General features: G+C 37.2%; 1 protein-coding gene and 1 pseudogene across 1 annotated transcript in view; both read right to left on the reverse strand.

Moving 5' to 3' along the window:
* SGCG (sarcoglycan gamma) overlaps positions 1 to 14,253 on the reverse strand; it is a 122,515-nt gene that overhangs the window by 29,904 nt on the left and 78,358 nt on the right. Inside the window, exons 3-4 of the mRNA XM_021678228.2 lie at positions 8,597 to 8,698; positions 4,447 to 4,534 (exon numbers count right to left, since the gene is read on the reverse strand). Coding sequence (XP_021533903.1) covers positions 4,447 to 4,534; positions 8,597 to 8,698 — 190 coding nt within the window. The remainder of the gene's footprint in view (positions 1 to 4,446; positions 4,535 to 8,596; positions 8,699 to 14,253) is intronic.
* LOC110570355 lies at positions 273 to 2,662 on the reverse strand (annotated as a pseudogene).

The raw sequence follows: 14,253 nt of genomic DNA on the forward strand, positions 1-14,253 counted from the left end.
TACTCTTCTGTACTTTACTTCTATTGCTTACAAATACATCCGGGAAGTCACTCCATATAAATTCTTAGATATCTTCCTCATCCTTTTTTTACAGATGCAGGGTTCTCTGTCACGTGGATGTACTGTGGTTATCCAGCCATTCACCCAGACATATGGATATGTAAGTGGTTTCCAATGCTTTGCAATTAGAAATATTGCCGGCAAGAATAACTTTATGCATGTATTTTGTTTGGTTGAGGTGGTATCTTCAGGGTAGATCCCTAGAAGTGGGATTACTCGGTCAACAGGAGTGTGTATACGTACTTTCGTGAGATTTTGCCATGTCTCTGTCTGAGGGCAGCAGTTTTGGCTTTCCACTTCTCTGTGAGCATGCTGGTCAGATTCTTGGCAAGTTCTTGCTGTTCCTCAGGGAAGAGTGGTACATGTCAACCCATTCACCGTCGGCATCCTCCTCTCCCTAAGACTGGTACTTTCCCACCCATCTTTGTCATTCTCTTCCTCTTTTTCAATTCTAGAATGTCTGCTACCGAGATGCAATCTAGCATTGAATTCTCCATATTGTTGAACTCTTGCTTCTTCTTCTTCTTCTTCTTTTTTTTAAGATTTATTTATTTTAGAGAGAGAGAGAGCATATGAGTGGCAGAGGGAGAGGGAGAAGGAGAAAAATCTCAAGCAGACTCCTTGCTGAGTGCAGAGCCTGATGCGGGACTGGATCTCACGACTCTGAGACCATGACCTGAGCCAAAATCAAGAGTTGGATGCTCAACCAACTGAGCCAACCCAGGCATCCCTTTGCACTCTTGCTTCTATCAAGGCCTCTGTAGGCTCACCCCAGAATTTCTTCTGCAACATCAAATGATATGGTGATCAGAAGAGCTGAATCAAAGTTCTAGAAGATATCATCAGTCTTCTCTTTGTGTGTTCTACACTGGGCCAGATCTTGGAGGGGTCTTGGCCAGAGGACATTGAGCTGCTATCTGTGATAGCATTCCTTATTACTGTCATGACTACCCTGAATTTTTTGTCAATTACAAATGGTTGGTCTCAGTTTTGAGCAATGATGATGATGCTGTGCTTGTGCAGCAAACAGAAGACTCTCGGTTATTTCTCTTTGAAGGGGCTGCAGAAACCTCTGCACCAAAGGATCAAAGTTAAAGAGAAAAAGCCCATAAATTCCCATCAATCTGGAGATAAGGTCCCTAAGCATCACCCTCATTTCAAACCTCTTCTCAGAGCATGCTGTGGGCTTTAGTAATTTATTTGCTGAACCTCAGGAAATCATTAATCAAGTGAACGGCTGAAAAGTCAAATGCCTCAGTTATTGTTCTGCTTTTGGCTCTTCAGTACACTCTTACAGTCACAGCCTGTTGCAACCCTGTGTTCGGAGCTTCTCTTTCCTGCAGCCCACTGCACTACACAGTCTTTCTTCTTCAGATTCTGAGTCACTGCCCCCTTTCTTCTATTTCTCTAGGAAGGATTTCAAAGCAGTAACATCTTGGTGACTTCAGAGAAACATGCAGCTGGGATAACGCTGGTATTTCTGGCCTCATTTCTAATGTTTCTTCTGTCGAGTTCAATCATTACATCCAAAGACAGCTTGACTGCAGATGCACCACTGTTCCGTAATAGAGCGTGCATGAAATTCTGCAATACTATACTCACTTTCATTTTATTTATATTCTTTGTATTAGTCATGTTCTGAGTATATACATCTTATATTCTTTATATTTTACATTTCTATTCTTTATATTAGTCACGTTCTGAGTATTTAAAATCTTTTGCAGAAGGTTATCATGGCAATGCAGAAGTTCCAAGAGCCCTAACAAACTTTATGGATTGATGAGATTCTTATCTCTCCGCTTTGCTATTCGAAGACCTGGATCTAAGACGGTGCGATTGTAGCAGAGGGTATCTTTCAGCATCCCGAAAAATGACTTCAATGTCTGGGTGGCAGTGACCAAATGGTGCCATAAACATTACCAGCTTCCCCACTGGGTTTATTCGGTTGTAATTTGAAAAGCTCCACTTGGATTGGTAGTGACTATAATGTTATAGAAATCTCTCAAGGTGGAGGCCAGGGGTCCTGCTTGATCAAATTCTGCACCTACTGCCAGTTGCTGGAAAACTGGTGCTTCCACAGGATACACTGGCTACAGCCAGGCTATGATCTCAGAAAACCCAGCTCCAAACCCAGCCAGCCCATCTGAGTGCAGCTTGCAAACTTTGGGGGTGTCTTATTTTTAAGTCAACCAGAATTCATTTCTGTTATTTGAAATCAAAAGAAAATTAACTACAGTAACCAGAGCTGCACTTATGATTAGGAAGATTCCATTACTGTTGCTATGAGTTGATATCTTTCAGTTCAAGGATTTGAAATGAAATTTCAAATTGAAATTGAAATGAAATTATTGCTTGCTTGTCAATGTTTGATTTCTTTTGGGATTTAAGACTTTTGGTTTTGACTGTACTGGTTGCCATTTTTTTCAGGGGTTTAGTAATAAATATTCATTTAATTAAGTGGGATTAATTTGGCTAGTTCACATAAATTACATTTTAATATCCAGGTTGGCTAAATTTAGCATCTTCCAGGAAATAGGAGGTTGGAATGACTGTGACTGTGGGAAGTCATTTACTTGAAAATAACCTTGGTGAGCTGAGTCATATTTCCTGGTTCAGGGTCCTTAATATAACAGAGGTTTTCCAACCAAAGTTTATTAAAAAATCACTAACTTTAACACTATATCAAGCATGAAACACCAAGGTTAAAACTCAAGATTTAAGACTAACAGTTTAAACCAAAGTAATTCTAGTAGGAAAGTTTTTTGTTTTTTTGTTTTTCTGTTTTGTTTTTTAAGTACATTTGTTGGTGACAAAAATGCTAACCATATTTGCAGGAACTAGGGTGGTTACTGGTGTGCCATAATTTAAGGAAATTTGACTGGAGAGAGGGAGTGCTATATTCTGGGCTGAGGGAAATAAGGCCTGGGGTTTGCTTTTCCTGCTAACTACTAATTCCTGCTAACTGCTAATTTCTACTACCTCCTGGTTTGGCTTTTTCTGCTATATAGCTGTGTGTTCTTAAGCAAATGAGCTTTCCAGTGCTTCAGTTTTTTTCACTCATGCAATTGGAGACAGATTTATATTATGTCTAACTCTCTTGTACGATATATGAAAATCCATATTCAACAAAATATTAAATGAGGACATATTTGTATTAAATCATTTTTATAAGAATATAAAGAATATAAAGGGACTATTTTACTTTTGGAGCTCCTAAGAGAGACGTGCACATTATTTACATGTTATTACTTACTTGACAGCATCTAGAAAGTAGCACATAGGCATCCAATAAATGTTGAGCAAATGACAAAAGATGAGCAAAGATCCCTCAAACACTTAAAAGCTACAATCAAAGAATTTTATGAAAAAATGCTAAAAGATAAATCATAATACTACATAATTCATCAAGAAAATATGATTTGATTTAGACAAGTTCCAAGAACATGTATGCTGGATAAACTCAGATTTGTCTTCTAGGCCCACTGAGACTATCACTGGACTTAGTGATCAAACTTCTAAGCAAAAGAGAAATATGATCCATTATTTGGAATAAGTTATAAAGATTAAAGAAGAACATAAAATGTAGAACTCCTGTATTAGCATGATAAAAAGGAATCATCAGGCTATAATTATGTGGCTGCAGTTTCCCATGTAACATTATTCTGTTTTGTAAAAAGTCATTAAAAAAGAGACACTGAAAGTTACCAGTCTGTATTAGGACCACCTAATTTCTTAGATTTGGCACATCTATAGATTGCTAATAGTATAGAGAATGTGTACATATTCCTTTCACTGGGTGGTTTGCTCTTTTGTCATTTCTTCCATCTCTCTCTCTAACCCTTTTTATCACTGTGTGAGATTCCATGTGATCTCACTCCTGGGTGAGCCTACTCTCTAGTTTTAGCTGGTTGGATGGGTGTACATTGCTGACCCAAGGGCAGTTGGTTAAACACATGGTCCTCTATTTCTTAGAATCAAAATAACTTTACTTAAAATACTTCAGACTGTCTCCCCTGTGATGCCAGTTATTCTCTGTGGTCAACACAGCATGATATTTAGAAAATTCATGCTTTAAAGATTTTATTTATTTATTTGACAGAAAGAGAGAGACAGCGAGAGAGGGAACACAAGCAGGGGCAGTGGGAAAGGGAGAAGCAGGCTTCCCACTGAGCAGGGAGCCCAATGTGGGGCTCGATCCCAGGACCCTGGAACCATGACCTGAGCTGAAGGCAGTCACTTAACCAACTGAGCCACCCAGGCGCCCTGAAAATTCATGCTTTAATTGTTCATAAGTAACTTTGAATTCTTTAGAAGAGAAAAATGTATCCATTCAGCACAGCTCTCCATGGACCACTCACATACCAAGCACGGTGAAGTTCGACTCACCCACTTTTAATCTGCCTGTGACCTCTCCTTCAGAGTTGCGTGCATTGACAGTCACATTCTGAGTTGACTGCAGAAGCAGAGATGAGTCCTAGAAAAGCATTTATAAAATTTGACCAAAAAAAGCACATTATTTAAAATGACTATCTTTATATTCATACATAAATTTAGGATTTACAGGAGATAATTTCTCCATAGTCACAGATTCTGTGACCCTATACATATTTTCAAATCGTGGACTATATTATGTTAAAAGAGTAAATAAATGTACTTTTTCCCCAAAGTTTAAAACAACACATATTTATTATATCATAGTTTTTATGGGTTAGGAGTCCAGGCAGAATCTACCAGTGGTTCCCTGTTCAGCATCTCAAGGGGACTGCAGGGCTGAGGATTCATTCCAGGCACAGGGTCTTCTTTTAAGCTCATGTGGTTGGTGGCAAAATTCATTTCCTTGCTGCTGTAGATGTCCTAACTTTTGTTTTCATAAATTATAATACTCTTACGGGTTTCTGCTGCTTGTGTGCACTGGCCACAATGTACCAAATTAGTTCTCAAGGGTGAAGATCTAAAATCATCAAGTTTTAATCAGTGTTTTTTCTATTCCAAGGAATTAAAATTTCAAAAAGAATGCAACAGTTTGGCTGTTGGATTCAGGTGGGTTTATGGTCCATTCAGAGGGAACCAAGAATCTTCTGAAGCTACAGGGAATGATGTGATTTTTCAGAAGGAAAGAAGTTTCAGGAGTGCCTTGGAACTCCAAAATTCTCCAAAATTCTCCAAATTGCTTTGTGGAAGCAGATGGCAGTATCTCACATTTTATCCAATGATGTGACCTTAATCCTTGTTTTAGCACTGTTCAAAAATAACTAGCATGACAACAAGAGTTAACAGTTTACCAATTTCTTCCCTCTAGTCTTGGTGTGCAGGGTGGTGAAGGGGGCACTCCGTGCAATCTCTGGGCTCTCTCAGTGGCGGCAGCCCCCTCCTCCATGGTACTCTGCTCTGTGAACTTCAGGTTGGCTGCTTTTCCTTGGACTCCCAACCATATCTTCTCAACTTGGGAAGAACGCCTGCCTCTGCACTGGTCCCCTCCCTCACTGTGGCCTTAGAAACTCTCCAGGCAGTAAACTGGAGCACTCCTAGGGCTCATCTCTTTTGTTCCCTTTCTCAGAGATAACTGTCCTGACTGCCACTGTCCAATATTTGAAAATCATCCTACTCCATTTTGGCACTATGACAAAATACCAGAGACTGGGTAGCTTATAAACAACAAAGATTTCTTTCTCACAGTTCTGGAGACTGGGAAGTCCAAGATCATGGTGCTGGCAGATTTGGTGCCCCACGAGACTCACTTTCTGGTTCACAGAAGGTGCCTTCCAGCTCACATGGCAGAACGGAGAGATCTCTCAGGCTGCTCTGATAAGGGCACTAATCCCATCACGAGGGCTCCGTCCTCATGACCTCATCTCTCCAAAGCCCCACCTCCTAGTACCATCACCTTAGGGGTTAGGTTTCAACACGTGACTTCCAGACCATAACAAAAACCATTGTTTCATATACTTTCTCAAGTTTTTTTAGTTGCTTAATAAAAGCGGGTAAATCTGTTCCCTATTATTTCTGTCTTGTTTTACCTGTTTTGATTTTATAATTTCTTATTCTTTTAATAAAAGCCACTCAAAAATAGCTTTATCTCTGTGAGATTAAGTGTGCTTTTCCAGTCATTTTCAGAATGATTATTTTTACTTAGTTGGAAGTTAATTCTCTTTTTTATAGAGTTTATTTGGTATCCTTTATTTAGATGGAGTTTTCCTTATGTGGTTGCAAATTTCAGTCTCAAGCTCCCTGTGTGGATGTATTTTAATTTCTGGACTCAACCAGCCTGTCTAAAGGCTTTACCGTTGTTTTCATTCAGACTGCCATGTTTCTCAGTCTTGTAATGGTGGCTCAGGGCTTGTGTCCTCAGTGACATTCGGGTCTTGGTCTGGCATTTTTATGGGCTCCATCCCACAGATTTACAGTTTTATTCAAGCCTGGGCAGTAGGTGCAACCCTTTTTTGCCTTTCACTGCTGTCTCATGCAGTAGGTCTGGCTGGAGTCCCAAGCAGTCTCATCAGGTGCCATTTTGGTCTCTATTCCTCTGTGGACATTGATGGTAAGCTGCCCCTGCTGCTTTCCAGGATTGTGAACCTCAAAGACAATCATTTCAAGTAAAGCTTTACCACTGTGTGTTTGGGCTTCATTTCATTTTTGACTATGTCTATATATTTCTAAATACAACCTTTTTGTTTTATCAAATATAATTGCTACATGTTTAGGTCAATGGGCAGGGTGGATGGTTTTAAATCATGAGCTCCAGGCAAGATCTTGACAGGACTTGTGAAGAGTAATCACATGTTAGAAGCCAGAGTACCATGCTGAATTATATTTATAATAAATTCTCTCACCTCAGCAATATAGATAAATGAATATATGTCAAATTTTGCAAATTCATTTCTGTAGTTTTATGGAAAATTACTTCCTGGACTCATTTTTGAAAAGCAAATGTAACTAATATATCAGTGTATACAGAAAATATAAAACATAATTTTGTTCAGTTAATCCTATTATTGGAAAGCCATATTAGTTACCAGATACTTTCTATTTCTGTGATCACATAATATTATTCCAAATGTTTCTGTAATTTTATGTATCAATTAACATATTTCATCAATCCGTCATTGTAAGACTTTAAAAATGATTATCTAAAATAATTTACACAATTTTGCTGTTTTTTTTAAAGTATACCAGAGATGAAAAACATCTGATAAGTATAACTAAAAGTATTATTAAATCCAGAATAGTAAATTTGTTCTGAACCAATCACCTGGTTTCAGTCACCAGGTTATTCTACCAGTCTTATCTCTTCAAAAATATGATAGGGGATCAGCCAACATAACTCTGGGGGGAAAGATGGCTAAGTTCTAATATTTAAATTCTTTGCTCACATCTGACCTCCCCTTTTACAAAAGCTTAGGTTCATTCCCCATGTTCCCATATGACAGGGGTATTTAATACATTTAAATGCCATCAGGATTAATGTAAGCGTATTATCTGAAGAAGCTCATAGAATCGGGCTTATGCATGTATCAGCCTGTCACATTCCAGGTCATTTGCCTGCTCCTACTCTCAACTGAGACATTCTCAGAAGTAATACAGTAGTGTCTAAGAGCTACTTATGTGCTTTGCACTTTCTAGAATCTCTCCTCCGCAGTCCATATTTGGTAGTAGAGCTTGGTGATTGTTCTGATGTCCGTGTAAGGGTGTGGTTTATCTCGAAGACCACATGTGTTCTCAGTGGTTAGACTTTTGTATTCTTCCCAATTGCCCTAGAGTAGCTGGAAGAGCCTCTACATGTAGGAGATACTGACATATCCTTTCATATGTAGAAATATGACAGGAAAATGAAGAGTGCACTCTTCATACAATTGGTAAGTTGTTGTTGGATGAAGTTTAACATTTTGTTGGGATAATGCCACCTAATCAATAATTTGCCAAATGTTTATCTTTACTACAAAGTCCATAGCATCACTGAAAACAAAATACAACATATTACAAAAATGGACTATATTTTATGCTTGGCTCTACTTGTTATAAATTCTGTGGAGGTAAATGAAGATAATATTGAAATAGATTTGTTTATAAAGTCACACAATTATTTAATGGGAATGTTTAATCTACTTATGGAGAATACTACAGGACCATAATCTCTAATTAGCATAATTAGTACAGAACATACTACTATGAAACTAATTTCTTTCTAAGCTTCTCAGATAATTTTAAATGCTTTGAAAAAGTATTCAAATTACCTGCACTAAAAAAGTTTAGATTATTTTTGATAAAGGTTTTAATTACCAAACCTTTTTTATTATGGTCTAAATTACTGAGGCCACCAAATTCAGATCTAAAGCACATGAAAATGGAATCCTTTTAGAATGTAATAGCAGAAATATGTTCTACAACCTTCTAGCCAAGCTTTTTACAGAGTGTAACATCAATGTGTGTACATGTATACATTTAAGAACCTCTTCTGAAATATGTTAAATTTCTGTGCTTAATGATTATTTACTTTTCATAAAACACAAAATATTTAAATGTTTCATCATTTTCTTACCACCCTGGAGTGTATTTCCTTAGCATACAACGGGAATAAAAATTCTGATTCTCCTTCTAGGCGAAGACCATCTTTTGTAACACGCAAGTGACCCATTCCTGTCTGGTAAAAAGATGAGACAATAGAGATTTTGTTATAGCTTTCTTTTTCCTTTCTTTTAGGATCAACTAAGATTACAGATGCATTTTCATAAGTTTTCTATTGGCACTTTTCTGTATTTCTCTTAAATATTCTATTTCAAACTTTAGTTATTTTTACTCAATTGTCAGTATTTCATTAACTCTTGTGTAATACAAAGGACTATTTAGGAACTACATATAAGATTTAAAGAGTCAATTTATAATAAACACCCAAGAAACCACCACGATGTAAGAAAAAGGTTCTTACCATGACTATTTAAAAACATTTTTAAAAATTAAGATGCAATAAAACAGACTGTTTTGAGGTGTCCAGTTCTATGAGTTTTAACAATGGTCCACAAGGTACAGAACAGTTCCATCTCTCCAACCCGCACCGTACCTTAAAGGCTTCAAGTGTATCCGGCAAGTTTACAATATAGCAACTGTTTATTGGCCAGTTCTTAAGTGAAAAGCAATATAGGAGGATGTAGAACTCTATTCAAGGTGTCTGTTCTCAAAGAATTTTCAGTCATGAAAAATGACTGGATGGAAGGATAGAAGACTTAATTCTGGAGATTACTAGTGACCAACATGCTGTTAAATCTTGTAGACATTTTAAAGCTTCATTTCCTTTGCTTTCTCAGCAGCATTCAGCACCGGACCTCTTTTTTTTTGGAACACTATCCTAACTCAGTTTCCGGGATACCACGCTCTCCTAGCTTTTCTCCTTGGCCTCCATACACATTCATCGTCATCTACCCAGCCTTTGACTGCTGGCCTCAAGCTCAGTCAGGCCCTCTCCTGTGATCCCTCCCTGGCCCTGCCCTCGGCTTCCATTACCATCTCAGTGTGGAAATTCTCACCTGTTTTTATTTGCAGTTTACATTCTCTCTTCTGAGCTCCAGACCCATATATATATATATATATATGTGATTGTCTATCTTTCCTTCCTTTTTGAATGTCCTGGGAGCACCTAAATACAACAAATTGAATTCTGATTTTTCCTCTCTTCCCCCAGGATAGAGGTAGATTTAAGAAAGGGAGAGCAGAATGGTCAGGAAAATGAAACAAAAACATTAAGGACAACTTTTTCCAGTGACAGGTGATTTCCAGGCCAGAGATATGTTACTCTGAACTGATGTCATAGACTTCTCTTTTGAAGAACTCCCTGGTTGATAAGGCCCACTGACAAGAACCAGATTTAATCTGAATTACTATGCCCGGTTATCTGTCTGTGAACCACCATTATGGTCCTCTTCCCAAACTCGGGTGTGGGAGCAGTGGAGTTTGCCCTGTGCTTAATGGAAGTCCCTCAGTGCTGCTGGCTTCAGTCAACCTCCACCACAGGCAGGGAAGCTCTCCTGAGTCTCTCTGACACGTGATTCAGTGTGTCGCTTGGTTTAAAGAAAGGGCTCAAAATCTAAAAGGTTGACAGCTACTGTTGTACAGTTTCTCATCTAACCATGCAACTGAAAGGCACAGTTTATGAAATTAAGCCAACATTAGCAATATTATGAACTCTATTATGTGTGGATAATAAACCAATTTTTAGCAAACAATTCCAACAAGAATTTTTTGTCCTAGAGTTAACCAAAGTGAAGTTTCAAGATTATATATTCGAATCTGAAAATCTGCTGCTAAATTTCTGGGTTCAGTGAAACACATGCCAGGAGTTTTTCTGGACTCTATTTTGCTATATTTGGGAAAAAAAACACCAATAAAAAAGTAATGCTAATTCCAGCCTCTGAAATACTAATCTACATAATTAGATTGCAAAAGCTTATTGTTCCTTGTCATTTGTCATTTCCTCCTCTGGCTATTTGTCTCCTTGAAAAATAAGGAAATTGACATGAGGTGACCCAAGCTTCCTTTCACCTGTAATAGTCTACAGTTTCAATAAAATGAATTACAAATCTCGACAAACAACCAATCACTCCTCAATGCCTTAAAACAAAAGAATACACCTATTTGTCTACTTTTTTTTTTTTTTTAGTCAGGTATGTTGAGGTATAATTCACAAATAATAAAATTTACCTTTTTTAGTGAACATTTTTGCAAGTTTTCACAAAGTACAAAACACAGTGAAGATATAGAAAAGTTCTAGAGACCATAAAACATGCCTCCCTGCAGTCACTCCCCACCCCCACACTCCCATTCCTTGGCAAACACTGCTTTCTGTACCAATAGTTTTGCCTCTTGACGAATGTCATATAAATGGAATCATACAGTACGTAGCCTTTTCAGACTGCCTTCTTTCACTAGAATAATGCATTTGACATTCATCCATGCTCTTGTGCATATCAGCAGTTTGTTTCTTTTTAGAGATGAGTAGTATTCCCCTGGATGAATATATCACAATTTGTTTATCCATCTATCAGTTGAAGGACTTTTAGGTTGTTTTGATGATTATAGAAAAAGGCTTCTGTGTGAACATAATTATCATTTCTGTTGAAAAAAAGCCTAGTAATGGGATTGCTGGGTTGTATGGTAGGTTTATGGTTAACCTTATAAGAAATAAACTGCCAAACTGTTTTCCAAGGTGGTTGTACCATTTTGCATTCCCATAAGCAATATATGAGTGTTCTGGTTGCACTGTATTCTTGTTAACACTTAGTATTGTCAGTATTTTTTCCCATTCTAATAGGTATATGATGGTATCATATTGTGGTTTTAATTTGTATTTTCCTAATGACTAATGATGACAAACGTTTTTCAATGTGCTTTTTGCTATCCACATCTCTTCTTTGGTAAAATACCTGTTTAATTTTTTTCTACTCACTGTTTCTTTCATTATTATTGATGGTTTAGGGTTCTTTATATATTCCGGATACAAATCTTGTAATTTGCAAATATTTTCACCCAGCATGTGTTTTTTTTTTAAATTTCTTTAACTGTGTCTTTTGAAGAGCAAAAGTTTTTAATTTTCAAGAGTTTTTCAATTTTCTCTCTTGTAGTTATGCTTTTGATATTTTATATGACAGCTTTACCTAAACCAAGGACATATTTTCTCCTATGTTTTCTCCTAGAATTTTTATAGTTTTAGAATATACACTTAGGTCTATGACCAATTTTTAGTTAACTTTTATGTATGGTGTGAGTTATGGATAAAGATTATTTTGCATATGGTATCCAATTATTTCAGCACAATATGGTGAAAATTTTATCCACTTTCCACTGAATTAGTTTTGTGCTTTTATAAAAAATTAATTAACCATGTGTGGTTGTATTTCTGGATTCTCTCTTCTGTTCTATGGACCCATGTGTCTATATTTACTACACTGTATTGATTACTCTAACTTTACAGTAAAGGCTTGAAATCACATAGTATGAGTTTACTAATTTTATCTTCTTCAAAACTGTTTTCTTTTTCTTTTTTTTAAAGATTTTATTTATTTATTTGACAGAGAGAGACACAGTGAGAGAGGGAACACAAGCAGGGGGAGTGGAAGAGGGAGAAGCAGGCTTCCCACCGAGCAGGGAGCCTGATGTGGGACTCGATCCCAGGACCCTGGGATCATGACCTGAGCCAAAGGCAGACGCTTAACAACTGAGCCATCCAGGCGCCTGTCAAAACTGTTTTAAAAAGATTTTTATTATGATAAAATATACTTAACAAAATTTGCCATTTTAGCCATTTTTAATTGTATAGTTCAGTGGTATTAAGTACATTCATATTGTTGTGCAATCTCCACGGTCCATCTCCATAACTTTTTCATCTTTTCCAACTGAAACTCTGTACCCATTAAACAACAATTCCCCATCTCCCACTCCCCCCAGCCCCTGGTACCCACTGTTCTACTTCCTGATTCTATGAATCTGATTATTCTAAGTACCTCATTTGAGTGGAAGCACATACATTTGTCTTTTTTTTTTTTTAACTGTATTCTTGTTTCTTGGCTTTAAATATAAGTTTTAGAATCAGCTTGTCTATTCTACAAAAATTTCTTCTGGGATTTTGATTAGCAACGTATTGAATATAAGTATCAGTCTGGGGAAGAACTGACATCTTAACAATATCTAATCTTCCAATGCCTAAACACTACTTCCCCATTTATTTAATTTTAAAGATTTCTTTCATCTTTATTTTGTAGTTCTCAGCATACAAATCTTATCCATATTTTGCTAGGTTTTTACATAAATACTTCATGTCTTTTGGTACCATTACAAATGATATTATTTTTATTTCATATCAGCTTCCATTTAGTCAGTATTGTTCTGGTTTATGCTTTTTCCTTCTTTTATTTTCAAAATCCCTCAATTTTTTTCCTTTATGTCTCTTGTAAGCAGATTACAGATGATCTTTTTAAAAACACAACTTGAAAATGTCTATTAACAGTAGAGTTTAATGTTCACAGTCAGTAAAATTACTGAAATATTTTGATGGACTTCTACTATCTTATTTTTCTCTAAGAAAATTTACACTGGTTATTGAGCATACTCTCCAATGACCTGACAATCATTTTGTCAGTAAAATGGCCTCTTGAGCTCTGACACCCATAGCAAAGCCCTATAAAAATATTGTTGTTTTAAGAATAAAAAAATGTAAGATTCCATTAAGGCCAAGTGTTCTTGTTAAATAAAATGCCCCAGCTGGGTAAAGAGGGCATCTATGAAGGGGTGTGACCCAGTATTGGGTGTCAGGTCCCAGAAGGGTGAATAGTACCCCTCAGCACTGAAACCACCAGGAAGGGTGTCAAGCTCAAGTGGAATGGGGAGACATCTGTGTAGGAGAGAGGGTGGTGGCAGAGGTATGAGAGTGGAAACATGAAGGAGATTGATTGAATAAGTAGAGGAAAGAGTAATGGGAGCCACATTCCTCATGTCAAGGAAGGGAGTACAAATATATATATATTTATATACATATATATATATAGAGAGAGAGAGAGAGAGAAAATCAGGTTAAATCCTGTCATGTTGGATTGAATTTAAAATTTGTATGAACCCATGATGTTCCATGTGTACGTGGGTAGATAGAGAAATAAATGTTCATACAAAGGTGTGTGTGTGTGTGTGTGTGTGTGTTAGTTACATGTCCTCTGACTGGGTCTGGGAGTAGCAGCACATCAACAGCAATGAGCATGTCTAACACTTGACTCTTAGCTTCTAAATACTGTTCCCCACTAAAAGGAAAGATAGCTCCTTGGAGAGATAGCTAATTTCAGGGCCAGAGTAAGGAAAGAGCATGATGAGCCCAGAAGATCTTGTGCCAGAAGATAAGAAAGGGCTCAAAGAATAATGAGGATAGGTTAAAAGACAGAAAAGCCAGCTAAAAAGGCCTCCCAGAAGCCAAATCCCTTGACCAAATCCTTGCAAGCAGGCATTCACCACATTTATTCTCACCTCTTGATTTACTATCTGATGCACAGAAGTGCTTATTACATGGTTGTTGAACAGTTAAGTGATCTGTTTCCAGAAAAAAATCAGAAGTTCAGCCAATAAAACTCAGCATCATTTAGATCCTACATTACACCACACTGTCAGCTTAGTATTTATATGACATCTCAACTCTGGCTTTACTTCCTTTGGTGTATCCTCTGC

The sequence above is a fragment of the Neomonachus schauinslandi genome, chromosome 3 (assembly GCF_002201575.2).
Source record: "Neomonachus schauinslandi chromosome 3, ASM220157v2, whole genome shotgun sequence".
NCBI lineage: Eukaryota > Metazoa > Chordata > Mammalia > Carnivora > Phocidae > Neomonachus > Neomonachus schauinslandi.